This window comes from Oncorhynchus gorbuscha, linkage group LG10 (genome assembly GCF_021184085.1).
Source record: "Oncorhynchus gorbuscha isolate QuinsamMale2020 ecotype Even-year linkage group LG10, OgorEven_v1.0, whole genome shotgun sequence".
NCBI lineage: Eukaryota > Metazoa > Chordata > Actinopteri > Salmoniformes > Salmonidae > Oncorhynchus > Oncorhynchus gorbuscha.
The window spans coordinates 16,998,107-17,011,413 of record NC_060182.1 but is presented as its reverse complement, the minus strand read 5'-3'; the positions used below and the strand labels follow the sequence as shown (position 1 = coordinate 17,011,413).

Genomic DNA, 13,307 nt, shown 5'->3' with positions numbered 1-13,307 from the left:
TTAGTATTTGGTCCCATATTCACAATGATTACAATAAGCTTGTGACTCTACAAACTTAATGGATGCATTTGCTATTTTTCAGTTTTTTTTTAGGAGGTAGCACAGCTTTATTGCAGATAGATTGTGGGTTCCATCAATTCAATTGTCTGCATCATTTCCAATCCCCATATATATTTGTTAGTAAATAAATAAATATTCTCCTTTATTATTTTCCCCTAACCCTACCACCCCTCCACTAATTGGAGTAAACTTATGGACAACAACACTTAGTCTTCTACTTCTAGCTTATACATACATTTTATGGACACAGTACACTTTACAATAGTAGAGGTTGGGCCTGTTTGTTTTTAGTCCCACCCTTCAGCTCCCCCCAACCCCTCCCATTTATCTCTGAACACCATCCAGTTTTGATTTCAAATTGCCATATCCTTTTCAACAGTGCGGTTTTCTGAACTTCTATACATTTTACGGACACCGTATATTTGACATTACGGACACCGTATATTTGACATTACGGACACCGTATATTTGACATTACGGACACCGTATATTTGACATTACGGGACACCGTATATTTGACATTACGGACACCGTATATTTGACATTACGGACACCGTATATTTGACATTACGGACACCGTATATTTGACATTACGGACACCGTATATTTGACATTACGGACACCGTATATTTGACATTACGGACACCGTATATTTGACATTACGGACACCGTATATTTGACATTACGGACACCGTATATTTGACATTACGGACACCGTATATTTGACATTACGGACACCGTATATTTGACATTACGGACACCGTATATTTGACATTACGGACACCGGACACCGTATATTTGACATTACGGACACCGTATATTTGACATTACGGACACCGTATATTTGACATTACGGACACCGTATATTTGACATTACGGACACCGTATATTTGACATTACGGACACCGTATATTTGACATTACGGACACCGTATATTTGACATTACGGACACCGTATATTTGACATTACGGACACCGTATATTTGACATTACGGACACCGTATATTTGACATTACGGACACCGTATATTTGACATTACGGACACCGTATATTTGACATTACGGACACCGTATATTTGACATTACGGACACCGTATATTTGACATTACGGACACCGTATATTTGACATTACGGACACCGTATATTTGACATTACGGACACCGTATATTTGACATTACGGACACCGTATATTTGACATTACGGACACATTACGTATATTTGACATTACGGACACCGTATATTTGACATTACGGACACCGTATATTTGACATTACGGACACCGTATATTTGACATTACGGACACCGTATATTTGACATTACGGACACCGTATATTTGACATTACGGACACAGTATATTTGACATTACGGACACCGTATATTTGACATTACGGACACCGTATATTTGACATTACGGACACCGTATATTTGACATTACGGACACCGTATATTTGACATTACGGACACCGTATATTTGACATTACGTACACCGTATATTTGACATTACGGACACAGTATATTTGACATTACGGACACAGTATATTTGACATTACGGACACAGTATATTTGACATTACGGACACAGTATATTTGACATTACGGACACAGTATATTTGACATTAGTTATGTTATTTTTTAGCCCCACCCTTCAGCTCCCCTCACAACCCCTCCCATCCATCTCTGAACACGGTACAGTTTCTATTTGGCATATATTTTTCCAACTGTGCTTAATTTTTCTATTCTCATAGTTTTTACAGATTGTAAATTAAAGATCAAATGTTTTGCCAAGAGAATAATTATATTATTGATCGATTGACTATAACTTTTTAAATGACCTATTTGCTGTTTGTACTATTTGTATTCATTTGCGGCACTGTCAATGACACTTTAATTTTGAAGGCAACCCGTAAATTAGACTATTCTTCCTAATCCTTATTGTGGCTAGCTTCAGAACACATAGTCCGGTCGAGCCTCACTAGCAAGATGAAGCTAGCTGGCTGCTTATAATGTTAGCTTTGGGCAAAAGGGTTAAGTAGCTGGCTAGCTTTTTATTTTCATGAACTTAAGTTCAATTTCAATAGGTGAACAACAAGTGGCAACCTAGCTAATACTTACTCACAAGGTTTCCAAAATCATTGCTAAGAATAATGAAAATGACTGCAGTTTCTACTGGTCATTGTTTTCAGGCTGGTTGTATTGGTTCTAGCTAGGTACCAAGGCTAAAGCTAGCTACCCCAGAAGTTGCAGTCTAACAAATTATGCTTTATTACCAACGCGGTATTGAAAACACATCGTTCGTGGCTGGTGTTTGCAGACTTTTTGTACAGCTTTGACAGTGCTACTGTATCTTATTTTAACACGCAAAGACCCAAACGGCATTCCATAGCAAGTATGTCGTGAAGCTAATAGCAGTGACGCTATTACTGTGCAACTCCGATAGGGCAACATCTGAAAAATAGCGCACTTTGTAGTGTGTACCGGTGCTCGACCAGTGTGCGAAAGCCAACATCACCCACGACAGAGAACGGTTGATTGTAAAGGGCAATGAATCTATTATCTTGTCTTTAATGGATTTCATCTTTGAGTTGTCTCGCTGAAATGTTCTTACTCTTTCAAATGACTGCTCGACTTGTTGACTGCTCGATCCACACAGAAGATATTGTGGGCTAGGATAGGAATGTTGTGTTGCACGTTTAGTGCAAAATTTTATGTGGCGTCATTACGTCATGTACGTTATATAGGTATGCATGTACGTTATATACGTTATACAGGTATGCACGTCATGTACCTACGTTATATAGGTATGCACGTCATGTACCTACGTTATATAGGTATGCACGTCATGTACCTACGTTATATAGGTATGCACGTCATGTACCTACGTTATATAGGTATGCACGTCATGTACCTACGTTATATAGGTATGCACGTCATGTACCTACGTTATATAGGTATGCACGTCATGTACCTACGTTATATAGGTATGCACGTCATGTACCTACGTTATATAGGTATGCATGTCATGTACCTACGTTATATAGGTATGCACGTCATGTACCTACGTTATATAGGTATGCACGTCAGCTTTGACATTGTTTTTGCACTTTGGCGTTAAACTAGACATGAGCCGATATGGATGTTGGTACTTTTAGCTAATATCGTCCGAATCCGATATGTTCACTGATATATCATGCATCCCTACTCCTATGTTATTGTAATGGTGAGAGGTTATCATGTGTTATGGGTATGATATTGGTGTGTCTAACTGTCTCACTCATCATTTTTTACGATTCATTCAGGACTATCCGTAATCATGGTAGCATCCACAATAATGTAGAAGTGTTAAGAAACATATTAAATCGAGAACCTGTGTTGGCAGACTTGTGCCCTAACATTAAGAACCTGTGTTAGCTGTGTCTTACCTGTGCCATTGATATTGTAACCACCTCTGACCACCTGCTCTAGAACTTGAACACCGATATTCTTCACGTTGTCCTTGATGTGAATCCCTGTGGCCTGCACCATAAACAGGTACTCATTTACTACGGAGAGAGGAGGAGGGAGAGAGGAGTGAAAAGTTAGTTCATTGATACAGTCATACGGTCCTGCTCTGTCAAAATTACCTGCAATTTGGTATATTTTCTGCCAAAAAAGATTGAGGAGACATTTAGAAACCACATCACTAACAGGAAGGATGAACTACTGTAAGTAAGAACTACAATGAAGAAAAAAGACACTGCTAACTCTGTCAGGGAACTGTAACATCAGTTTTCAATCCAACATTGAATGAGCAATCATTTTCATAAAGGGTGTTTTCAGACTGGAATGTTTATTTCAGATCTTGCATGGATGCGTCTAATATAACCACCCGAAACTAACCAAAATTAAAAATGGGGGCGCCCAGTGAGGTTGCAACATAAAAAGAATATCCTCCAAAGGCAAAACTCCTATATTATACGTAAATATAAGGGCAGAACTCTCTCTCCCCCTCCTGATTTATTAAGAGAGCTAAACTTTGATATGCGATTTTGCTTGTTGTGTCAAATTAGATCAAGCCCATTTCAAGCTTGTCAACAAAATACATATACTGGGGCAAAAAAGTATTTAGTCAGCCACCAATTGTGCAAGTTCTCCTACTTAAAAAGATGAGAGGCCTGTAATTTTCATCATAGGTACACTTCAACTATGAAAATCACATTGTAGGGGCACTATTTTTATGTTTGGAAAAATAACGTTCCCAAAGTAAAACGGCCTATTTCTCAGGCCCAGGTGCTAGAATATGCATATACTTGACAGATTAGGATAGAAAACTCTAAAGTTTTCAAAAATGTCAAAATATTGTCTGTGAGTATAACAGAACTGATATTGCAGGCGAAAACCAGAGGAAAATCAAACCAGGAAGTGGCTTCTATTTTGAAAGCTCCATGTTCCATAGCCTGCATTCGCTCCATTTAAAGACACATCAACCATATTCCTTTTCCTATCGCTTCCTCAAGGTGTCAGTCTTTAGGGGCGGCAGGGTAGCCTAGTGGTTAGAGCATTGGACTTGTAACCGAAAGGTTGTTCAAATCCCCGAGCTGACAAGAAAGATGAGCGAGAAAGATAACATTGCGTCAGGTGTTCGCATGAGTTTTGCTTGCGCAACAGAGCTTGGGCAGCCATCGTCTCTCCCTCTCCTACTGAAAAAGAGACCATGCCGGTTGATATACTATCGATTACATATTTTAAAAAACAACCTGACGATTGATTATAAAAAACGTTTGACATGTTTCTGTGGACACTATTTGGAATTTTCGTCTGAGTTGTCGTGACCGCTCGAGCCCGCTCAAACGGTAGGCAATTAAGGCCACAGTTATGAAAACTTAGGACACTAAAGAGGCCTTTCTACTGACTCTGAAAAACACCAAAAGAAAGATGCCCAGGAGTCCCTGCTCAACTGCATGAATGTGCCTTAGGCATGCTGCAAGGAGGAATGAGGACTGCAAATGTGGCCAGGGCAATACATTGCAATTACTGTCCGCAATAGGCTGAGAGAGGCTGGTTTGAGGGCTTGTAAGCCTGTTGTAAGGCAGATCCTCACCAGACATCACCAGCAACAAAGTCGCCTATGGGTACAAACCCACTGTCGCTGGACCAGACAGGACTGGCAAAAAGTGCCCTTCACTGACAAGTCACGGTTTTGTCTCACCAGGGGTGATGGTCGGATTCGCGTTTATCGTCAAAGGAATGAGCGTTACACCGAGCCCTGTACTCTGGAGCGGGATCAATTTGGAGGTGGAGTGTCCGTCATGGTCTGGGGTGGTGTGTCACAGCATCATCGGACTGAGCTTGTTGTCATTGCAGGCAATCTCAACACTGTGTGTTACAGGGGAGACATCCTCCTCCCTCAAGTGGCACCCTTCTTGCAGGCTCATCCTGACATGACTCTCCAGTATGACAATGCCACCAGCCATACTGCTCGTTCTGTGTGTGATTTCCTGCAAGCCAGGAATGTCAGTGTTCTGCCATGGGCAGCGAAGAGCCCAGATCTCAATCCCATTGAACACTTCTGGGACCTGTTGGATCGGAGGGTGAGTGGCATTCCCCCCAGAAATGTCAAGGAACTTGCAGGTGCCTTTGTGGAAGTGGGGTAACATCTCACAGCAAGAACTGGCAAATGCATCTTAATGCATCTGGTGACCACACCAGATACTTTTGACTGCCCCCCTTCCTTTGTTCAGGGACATATTATTCCATTTCTGTTAGTCAAATGTCTGTGGAACTTGTTCAGTTTATGTCTCAGTTGTAGAATTTTGTTATGTTCATAAAAATATTTACACGTTAGGTTTGCTGAAAATAAATGCAGTTGACGGAGGACGTTTATTTTTTTGCTGAGTTTATATACCTCCAATAGAATCCTCATACTTCAACGATGACAACTTCTCCATCCTAGAGGGGGAGATCAACCATTTCCAGGCCCAGGGACATGTACTAGTCTAACGATCTAAATGCCAGAACTGGAAAATAACCTGACACTCTTAGCACACAGACAGCATGTCCTCCCAAATATACTATTCGGCACAACTATGACAAAACCACCAACAAAAACGAGTCACAACGACTACAGCTCTGTCTCACGCTGGATCTGTACATAGTCAAATGGTAGGCTTCGAGGGGACTCTTATGGTAGGTACACCTACAGCTCATCCCTTGTCAGTAGTACAGTAGATTACTTTATCACAGACCTCAACTCAGATACTCTCAGAGCGTTCAGTCAGCCCACTGACACCCCTATCACAGCAAAATCACACTCAACTTAAGTAATACTCAAATCATGAGGCATCAAATCCAAAGGATATTAAGAAAAACATCAATAAAACATAATATTAAGAAAAACAAAAACTAATTCAATCCATTCCAGACAACTTCCTGGACAAAACATTTCTCTTAATAGCGAAGGTGTAAACTTAGCAGTAGAAATCCTAGACCATATATTTGATCTTTCAGCTTCCGTATCAAATCCAAAATGTCAAGCAGACAACTTAAGATAATTAACAACAATAAAAAGGTTTTTGCGTTCTTCATCAAACCAAAGAAAGAAATTGAGAAACCTATCCAACCAGAAAACCTGAGCCTACGCCTTCACGATGGTAAATCACTAAAACAATACAGAAACACACTATGGAAAAAGGAACAGCACATCAGAAATCAGCTCAATGTAACTGAAGAACCCATAGAATGTACAATACAAACCCTCCAACCAGCTCTGGCATCTTCCCCAATAATATTTGGAACTAATCACCCCAATCCACAAAAGCGTAGACAAATTTGACCCCAATAACTAATGTGGGATATGCGTCAACAGCAACTTTCAGAAAATCCTCTGCATTATCATTAAAAGCAAACGTGTACATTTCCTCAGTGAAATCAATGTACTGAGGAAATGTCAAAATTGGCTTTTTACCAAATTACGGTAACGACAGCGCACGTGTTCACCCTGCACACCCTAATTGACAAACAAGCAAACCAACACAAAGGCAAAATCTTAACATGCTTTGTTGATTTCAAAAATGCTTTTGACTCAATTTGGCTTAAGGGTCTGCTACACAAATTGATGGAAAGCGGTGTTGGGAGAAAAACATACAATATTATAAAATCCATATATACAACCAACAAGTGTTCGGTTAAAATTGGCTCTGGCCTTAACATGTACATTTCTTTCCACAGGGCCGTGGAGTGAGACAGGGATGCAGCTTAAGCCCCATCCTCTTCAACACATATATCAACGAATTGGCGAAGGCACTAAAACAAATGTGCCACGCCCCGACTCACCCTACTAGAATCGGAATCAAACGTCTACTGTTTGCTGATGATCTGGTGCTTCTGTCCCTAACCAAGAAGGGCCTACCGCAGCACCTAGATCTTCTGCACAGATGAAAATAATAGTGTTCCAAAAAAAGTCCATTTGCCAGGACCACAAATACAAATTCCATCTAGACACAATTGCCCTAGATTACACACAAAAAAAGACACGTACCTCAGCCTAAACATCAGCGCCACAGGTAACTTCCATAAAGTTGTAAACGATCTGATAGACAAGGCAAGAAGGGCCTTCTATGCAATCAAACGGACCATCAAATTTGACATATCAACAGGCTAAAAATACAACCACAAAAGGGCAATAGAACCCCATTCCCCTTCATGGTTGTGAGGTCAGGGGTCTGCGAACCAAACAGGAATTCACAAAATGGGACAAACACCAAATTAAAGACTCTGCATGCATTATTTGGTGTTTCACCCAGAGGATATTTTTGCAGAGCAGAATTAGGCTGATAACGGCTAATGATCAAAATCCAGAAAAGATTCTACAACCACCTAAAAAAAATCCCAAACCGTCCATAACAAAGCCATCACCTACAGAGAGATTAACCTGGAGAAGAGTCCCCTGAGCAAGCTGGTCCTAGGGCTCTGTTCACAAACACAAACAGAGCCCCAGGACAGCAATACAATTAGATCCAACCATATCATCAGAAAACAAAAAGATAATTACTTGACACATTGGAAAGAATTTACAAAACAACAGAGCAAACTAGAATGCTATATTTGGCCCTAAACAGAGAGTACACAGTGGCAGAATACCTGACCACTGTGACTGATGAAAAACTAAGGAAAGCTTTAACAGACTCAGTGAGCATAGCCTTGATATTGAGAAAGGCAGCCTTAGCCTGCCTTCTCTTGAGAGCCAGGTCTGTGTATGTGCACACTGCCCACAAAATCCAGAAGAGAGAAAAAAAAGGAAAAAACAGAAACTGCAACAATGATCAGAGGAGAGACAAATCTCCAGCCATGATCACAGACTCACATGGCTGCACTTGATATCGAGGAGAAAGAACAAAAATAAACACCAAACTTTCTATGCAGATCTGACCTCCAGTTCTGCCGTCTGTCCAATAAGAACATCTTATACTGATGGCCCCTCCCATTCTGTCCAATAGTATAAAATAATCCTGATATGCCCCTGCCCACCCTTCTCCCATCACTGCCCCTTGCCTAGTTTCTAACCTCCTGCCAAATGTATGACCATAGAGACACATTTTTCACTCATATTTCACAGACCCACAAATAATTCATAAGCATTTCCAATTTTGATAAACTCCCATATCTACTGGGTGAAATGCCAGTGTGCAATCACAGCAGCAAGACCGATGACCTGTTGCCACAAGAAAAGGGCAACCAATGAAGAACAAACACCATTGTAAATACAGCCCATATTTATGTTTATTTATTTTCCATTTTGTACTTTAACTATTTGCACATCGTTACAACAGTGTATATAGACATAATATCACATTTAAAATGTATTTTTCCTTTGAAACTATTGTAAGTGTAGTGTTTAAGGTACATTTTTTAAATTGTTTGTTTCATTTGTTTATTTATCTATTTGACTTGCTTTGGGAATTGAGACAGACCCGCAATAAAGAAGCACTAAAGTCTTTCCTAATTGTTTCCTGTAGGTTTCTCTGGGGAGTCAGAGAGCAGAAAACAGGCCTGTTTCTCTCCCTTTAACCTACTGTCAACCTTCCCACATGACAACCTGCACCACATATAGGCAGCACCACACCACATATACAGTTGAAGTTGGAAGTTTACATACACTTCGGTTGGAGTCAATAAAACTTGTTTTTCAATCACTCCACAAATTTCTTGTTAACAAACTATAGTTTTGGCAAGTCAGTTAGGACATCTACTTTGTGTATGACACAAGTCATTTTTCCAACAATTGTTTAGATTATTTCACTTATCATTCACTGCATCAGAATTCCAGTGGGTCAGGAGTTTACATACACCAAGTTGACTGTGCCTTTTAACAGCTTGGAAAATTCCAGAAAATGTCATGGCTTTAGCAGCTTCTGATGGGCTAATTGACATAATTTGAGTCAATTGGAGGTGTACCTGTGGATGTATTTCAAGGCCTACCTTCAAACTCAGTGCCGCTTTGCTTGACATCATGGGAAAATCATAAGAAATCAGCCAAGACCTCAGAAAAAAAGACCTGTAGATCTCCATAAGTCTGGTTCATCCTTGGGAGCAATTTCCAAACGCCTGAAGGTACCACGTTCATGTGTGCAAACAATAGTACAAAAGTATAAACACCATGGGACCACGCAGCCGTCATACCGCTCAGGAAGGAGACGCGTTCTGTCTCCTAAAGATGAACGTACTTTGGTGCAAAAAGTGCAAATCAAACCTAGAAGAACATCAAAGGACCTTGAAACCGGTACAGAAGTATCTATATCCACAGTAAAACGAGTCCTATATCACCAAAGCCTGAAAGGCAGCTCAGCAAGGAAGACGCCACTGCTCCAAAACCGCCATAAAAAAAAAGCCAGACTATGTTTTGCAACTGTTTGGCCATAATGACCATCGATATGTTTGGAGGACATGTTTGGGGGAGGCTTGCAAGCCGAAGAATACCATCCCAACTGTGAAGCACTGGGGTGGCAGCATCATGTTGTAGGGTTTATTTGCTGGCGGGGGCGACTGGTGCACTTCAAAATAGATTGCATCATAAGGGTGGAAAATTATGTGGACAATGAAGCAACATCTCAAGACATCAGTCAGGAAGTCAAAGCTTAAATCGCAAATGCGTCTTCCAAATAAACATGACCCCAAGCATACTTCCAAAGTTGTGGCAAAATGGCTTAAGGACAACAAAGTCAAGGTATTGGAGTGGCCATCACAAAGCCCTGACCTCAATCCTATAGAAAATGTGTGGGCAGAATTGAAAATATCGTGTGCGAGCAAGGAGGCCTACAAACCTGTCTCAGTTACACCAGCTCTGTCCGGAAGAATGGGTCAAAATTCCCCCAACTTATTGTGGGAGGCTTGTGGAAGGCTACTTGAAACGTTGGACCCGATGCCACCAAATACTAATTGAGTGTATGCAAACTTCTGACCCACTGGGAATGTGATGAAAGAAATAAAAGCTGAAATAAAGAATTCTCTACTATTATTATTTCAGATTCTTAAAATAAAGTGGTGATACTATCTGACCTAAGACAGGGAATTTTTACTAGGATTAATGTCAGGAATTGTGAAAAACTGAGTTTAAATGTATTTGGCTAAGGTGTATGTAAACTTCCGACTTCAACTGAAGGCAGTACCACACCACATATAGGCAGCACCGCACCACATATACGCACCAAATCACAAGACCAAACAGACCAAAAGAATCAAGAATGTCTAAATTGTTATCATTCATTCTGTCAGCACAAGACCTGGGTTCAAATACTGCTTAAAATATCTCAAATACATTTGAAGTAAGTATTCTGATTTTGTTTTATTTGAATATATTTGTATGTATTTGGAAATACACTCCCATGTATTTAACCTAGGTATTTGAAAATACACTCCCATGTATTTAACCTAGGTATTTGAAAATAATGTCAAATAGATTTTGGTAGACTATTTGTTTTTTTACAAAAGAACCATTCAAATAAAATTACTTTTTTGAGTCTGTGTATTTGAAAGTACTCAAATACACAGATACTCTAATACACATGTATTTGAACACAGCTCTGGTCACCCAAATGAGAGCACTGGCTTCTTCTTCCACTGTAAATGTTTGGTTAGTGGTTTTAAACAGGTCTGTCCATCTGTCTGGGCGTGGGAACCACATGAGTGGGCTGACTTGTTTGTGTCGTCTGGAAAGTACATGCATAAAGGATGTGGTTCAACTGCTATACCCAGCTCTCACACACACACACACACACACACACACACACACACACACACACACACACACACACACACACACACACACACACACACACACACAAACATTAGGAACACCTTTCCTAATATGGAGTTGCACCCCGTTTTGCCCTCAGAATAGACTCAATACAATGAGGAATAGACTCGACAAGGCGTCTAAAACGTTCCTCTGGGATGCTGGTCCATGTTGACTCCAATGCTTCCCACAGTTGTGTCAAGTTGACTGGATGTCCTTTGGGTGGTGGACCATTCTTGATACACATGTGAAAACCCCAGCAGTGTTGCCGTTCGACACACTCAAACTGTTGCAACTGGCACCTACTTCCACACCCCATCCAAAGGCACTTAAATATTTTTAAACCCTCTGAATGGCACACATACACAATCTATGTCTCAATTGTTTCAAGGCATAAAAATCCTTCTTTAACCTGTCTCCTCCCCTTCATCTACACTGATTGAAGTAGATTTAACAGGTGACATCAATAAGGCATTTCTTTCACTGGAGTCACCTGGTCTGTCTGTCATGGAAAGAGCAGGTGTACATAATGGTACACTCAATGTAGATTAATAGCACAATCAACCACGGCACTACAAAGGCCATATGTTCAGTATTTATAATAATATCAGCTGCACAGCGGTCTATACATGTAATACTCCTTTAGTAAAACATATACCTATGGTCCACATGTATCCATGTCATAGCCAGTAATTAGCAGAGTGGTGCTAAGTGGAGCACTGCCCATTGTTCATTGGACTGTTGCCTGAGAGACTACAACAGTGGAAGGGTAGGACCACTACAACTGACTGATTCCTACAAAGCTGTGTCTATGTCCGCATCGCTGTGTATTAGTGTACGTACGGTGTGTGTGTGTGTGTGTGTGTGTGTCACTCGTTAGCTGAGTCACAAGGCCTGAAAGTCGAGGACAATGAGCCTTTGAGCCAAGAGGAGCTTTGTCTCAGTGTGCCTTTCATATCTCTTGATTAATCTCATCAACCAATATCCCATTCCCAGCAGCATTCCGCAAAACACTCGCTTTCTTTGTGTGTGTACACTGCCTTACATGTATGCTATCGTGAGCATGGATTGTGTATGTGTGTAACGCCATGAAATGTAATTTATCAGTAATTCTATTACCATGACATTCACATTGGTAGAGACCAATAATAGCCTTGGTTGCAGACCTAGAGAGACTACAGACCACCAATAACTGAATTAATGTTCTCCTCTTATTTCTGCAGAACACATAAACATAGCTGAGATTCCAATAAAATACTCTGCATCCGTATCCACATCAATGTAGCATTTCCTGTGTGTGTGTGTATATATATATATATATTTATTTCCACATGCAGGCACCCACTCATCACTCTGTGCCGATGCCAACTCATGTTATGCCTGAGCCTATCTCAGAGCTCACAGACAAGTCACGGTCTGTGTGTGTGTGTGTGTGTGGGGGGGGTCCATAATGATCAAATCATCTAAGTAATGCTCCTTCTGGGTAAACAACAAAGACAGTAAATCTTTTGGATGAGTCCATCTGAGACCTGTCCAGTAAAACCCTTCTCACATGCCCAGCACTGAACCCTTTCAAGCTTGATGGGAGACCTTGGTCGACCTTGTTCTCCAGAGCTCTGTAAAAACACACTGTTCTCATGCCAAGCTCACCCCTACCTGGCTTCCCTTTATCCTATCCTCTTCTCACTCCCCCTCTGTGTTCTCCCTCCTCTCTCTCCCCCTCTGTACATTTTCTGTCAAGTTTCAACGTTCCACTATGACAACCAGCAGTGATGAATGTGAAGCTGTAAAGGAAGAGGGCTCTGGTAAGCTAGCAGCCATCCCAACTGGCATCCTACTGCTGGCTCGCGTTTGAAGCTATGCAGGGTTTGGTATTTTCAATCATTTGATGGAAGGCTAGTATCAGTTTGGTCTTTTAGATCATAATGATTATATGGAGAGGGGTGACCGGATCCTAGATCTACACTACTCTGAGATGCTTTGT

The 13,307-nt window shown here is 40.8% G+C and overlaps 1 protein-coding gene across 1 annotated transcript in view; it reads right to left on the bottom strand.

Annotated features, from left to right (window-relative positions):
• b4galt5 (UDP-Gal:betaGlcNAc beta 1,4- galactosyltransferase, polypeptide 5) overlaps positions 1 to 13,307 on the bottom strand; it is a 58,573-nt gene that overhangs the window by 9,534 nt on the left and 35,732 nt on the right. The window contains exon 2 of the mRNA XM_046365002.1: positions 3,477 to 3,596. Within this exon, the coding sequence (XP_046220958.1) occupies positions 3,477 to 3,596 (120 nt within the window). The remainder of the gene's footprint in view (positions 1 to 3,476; positions 3,597 to 13,307) is intronic.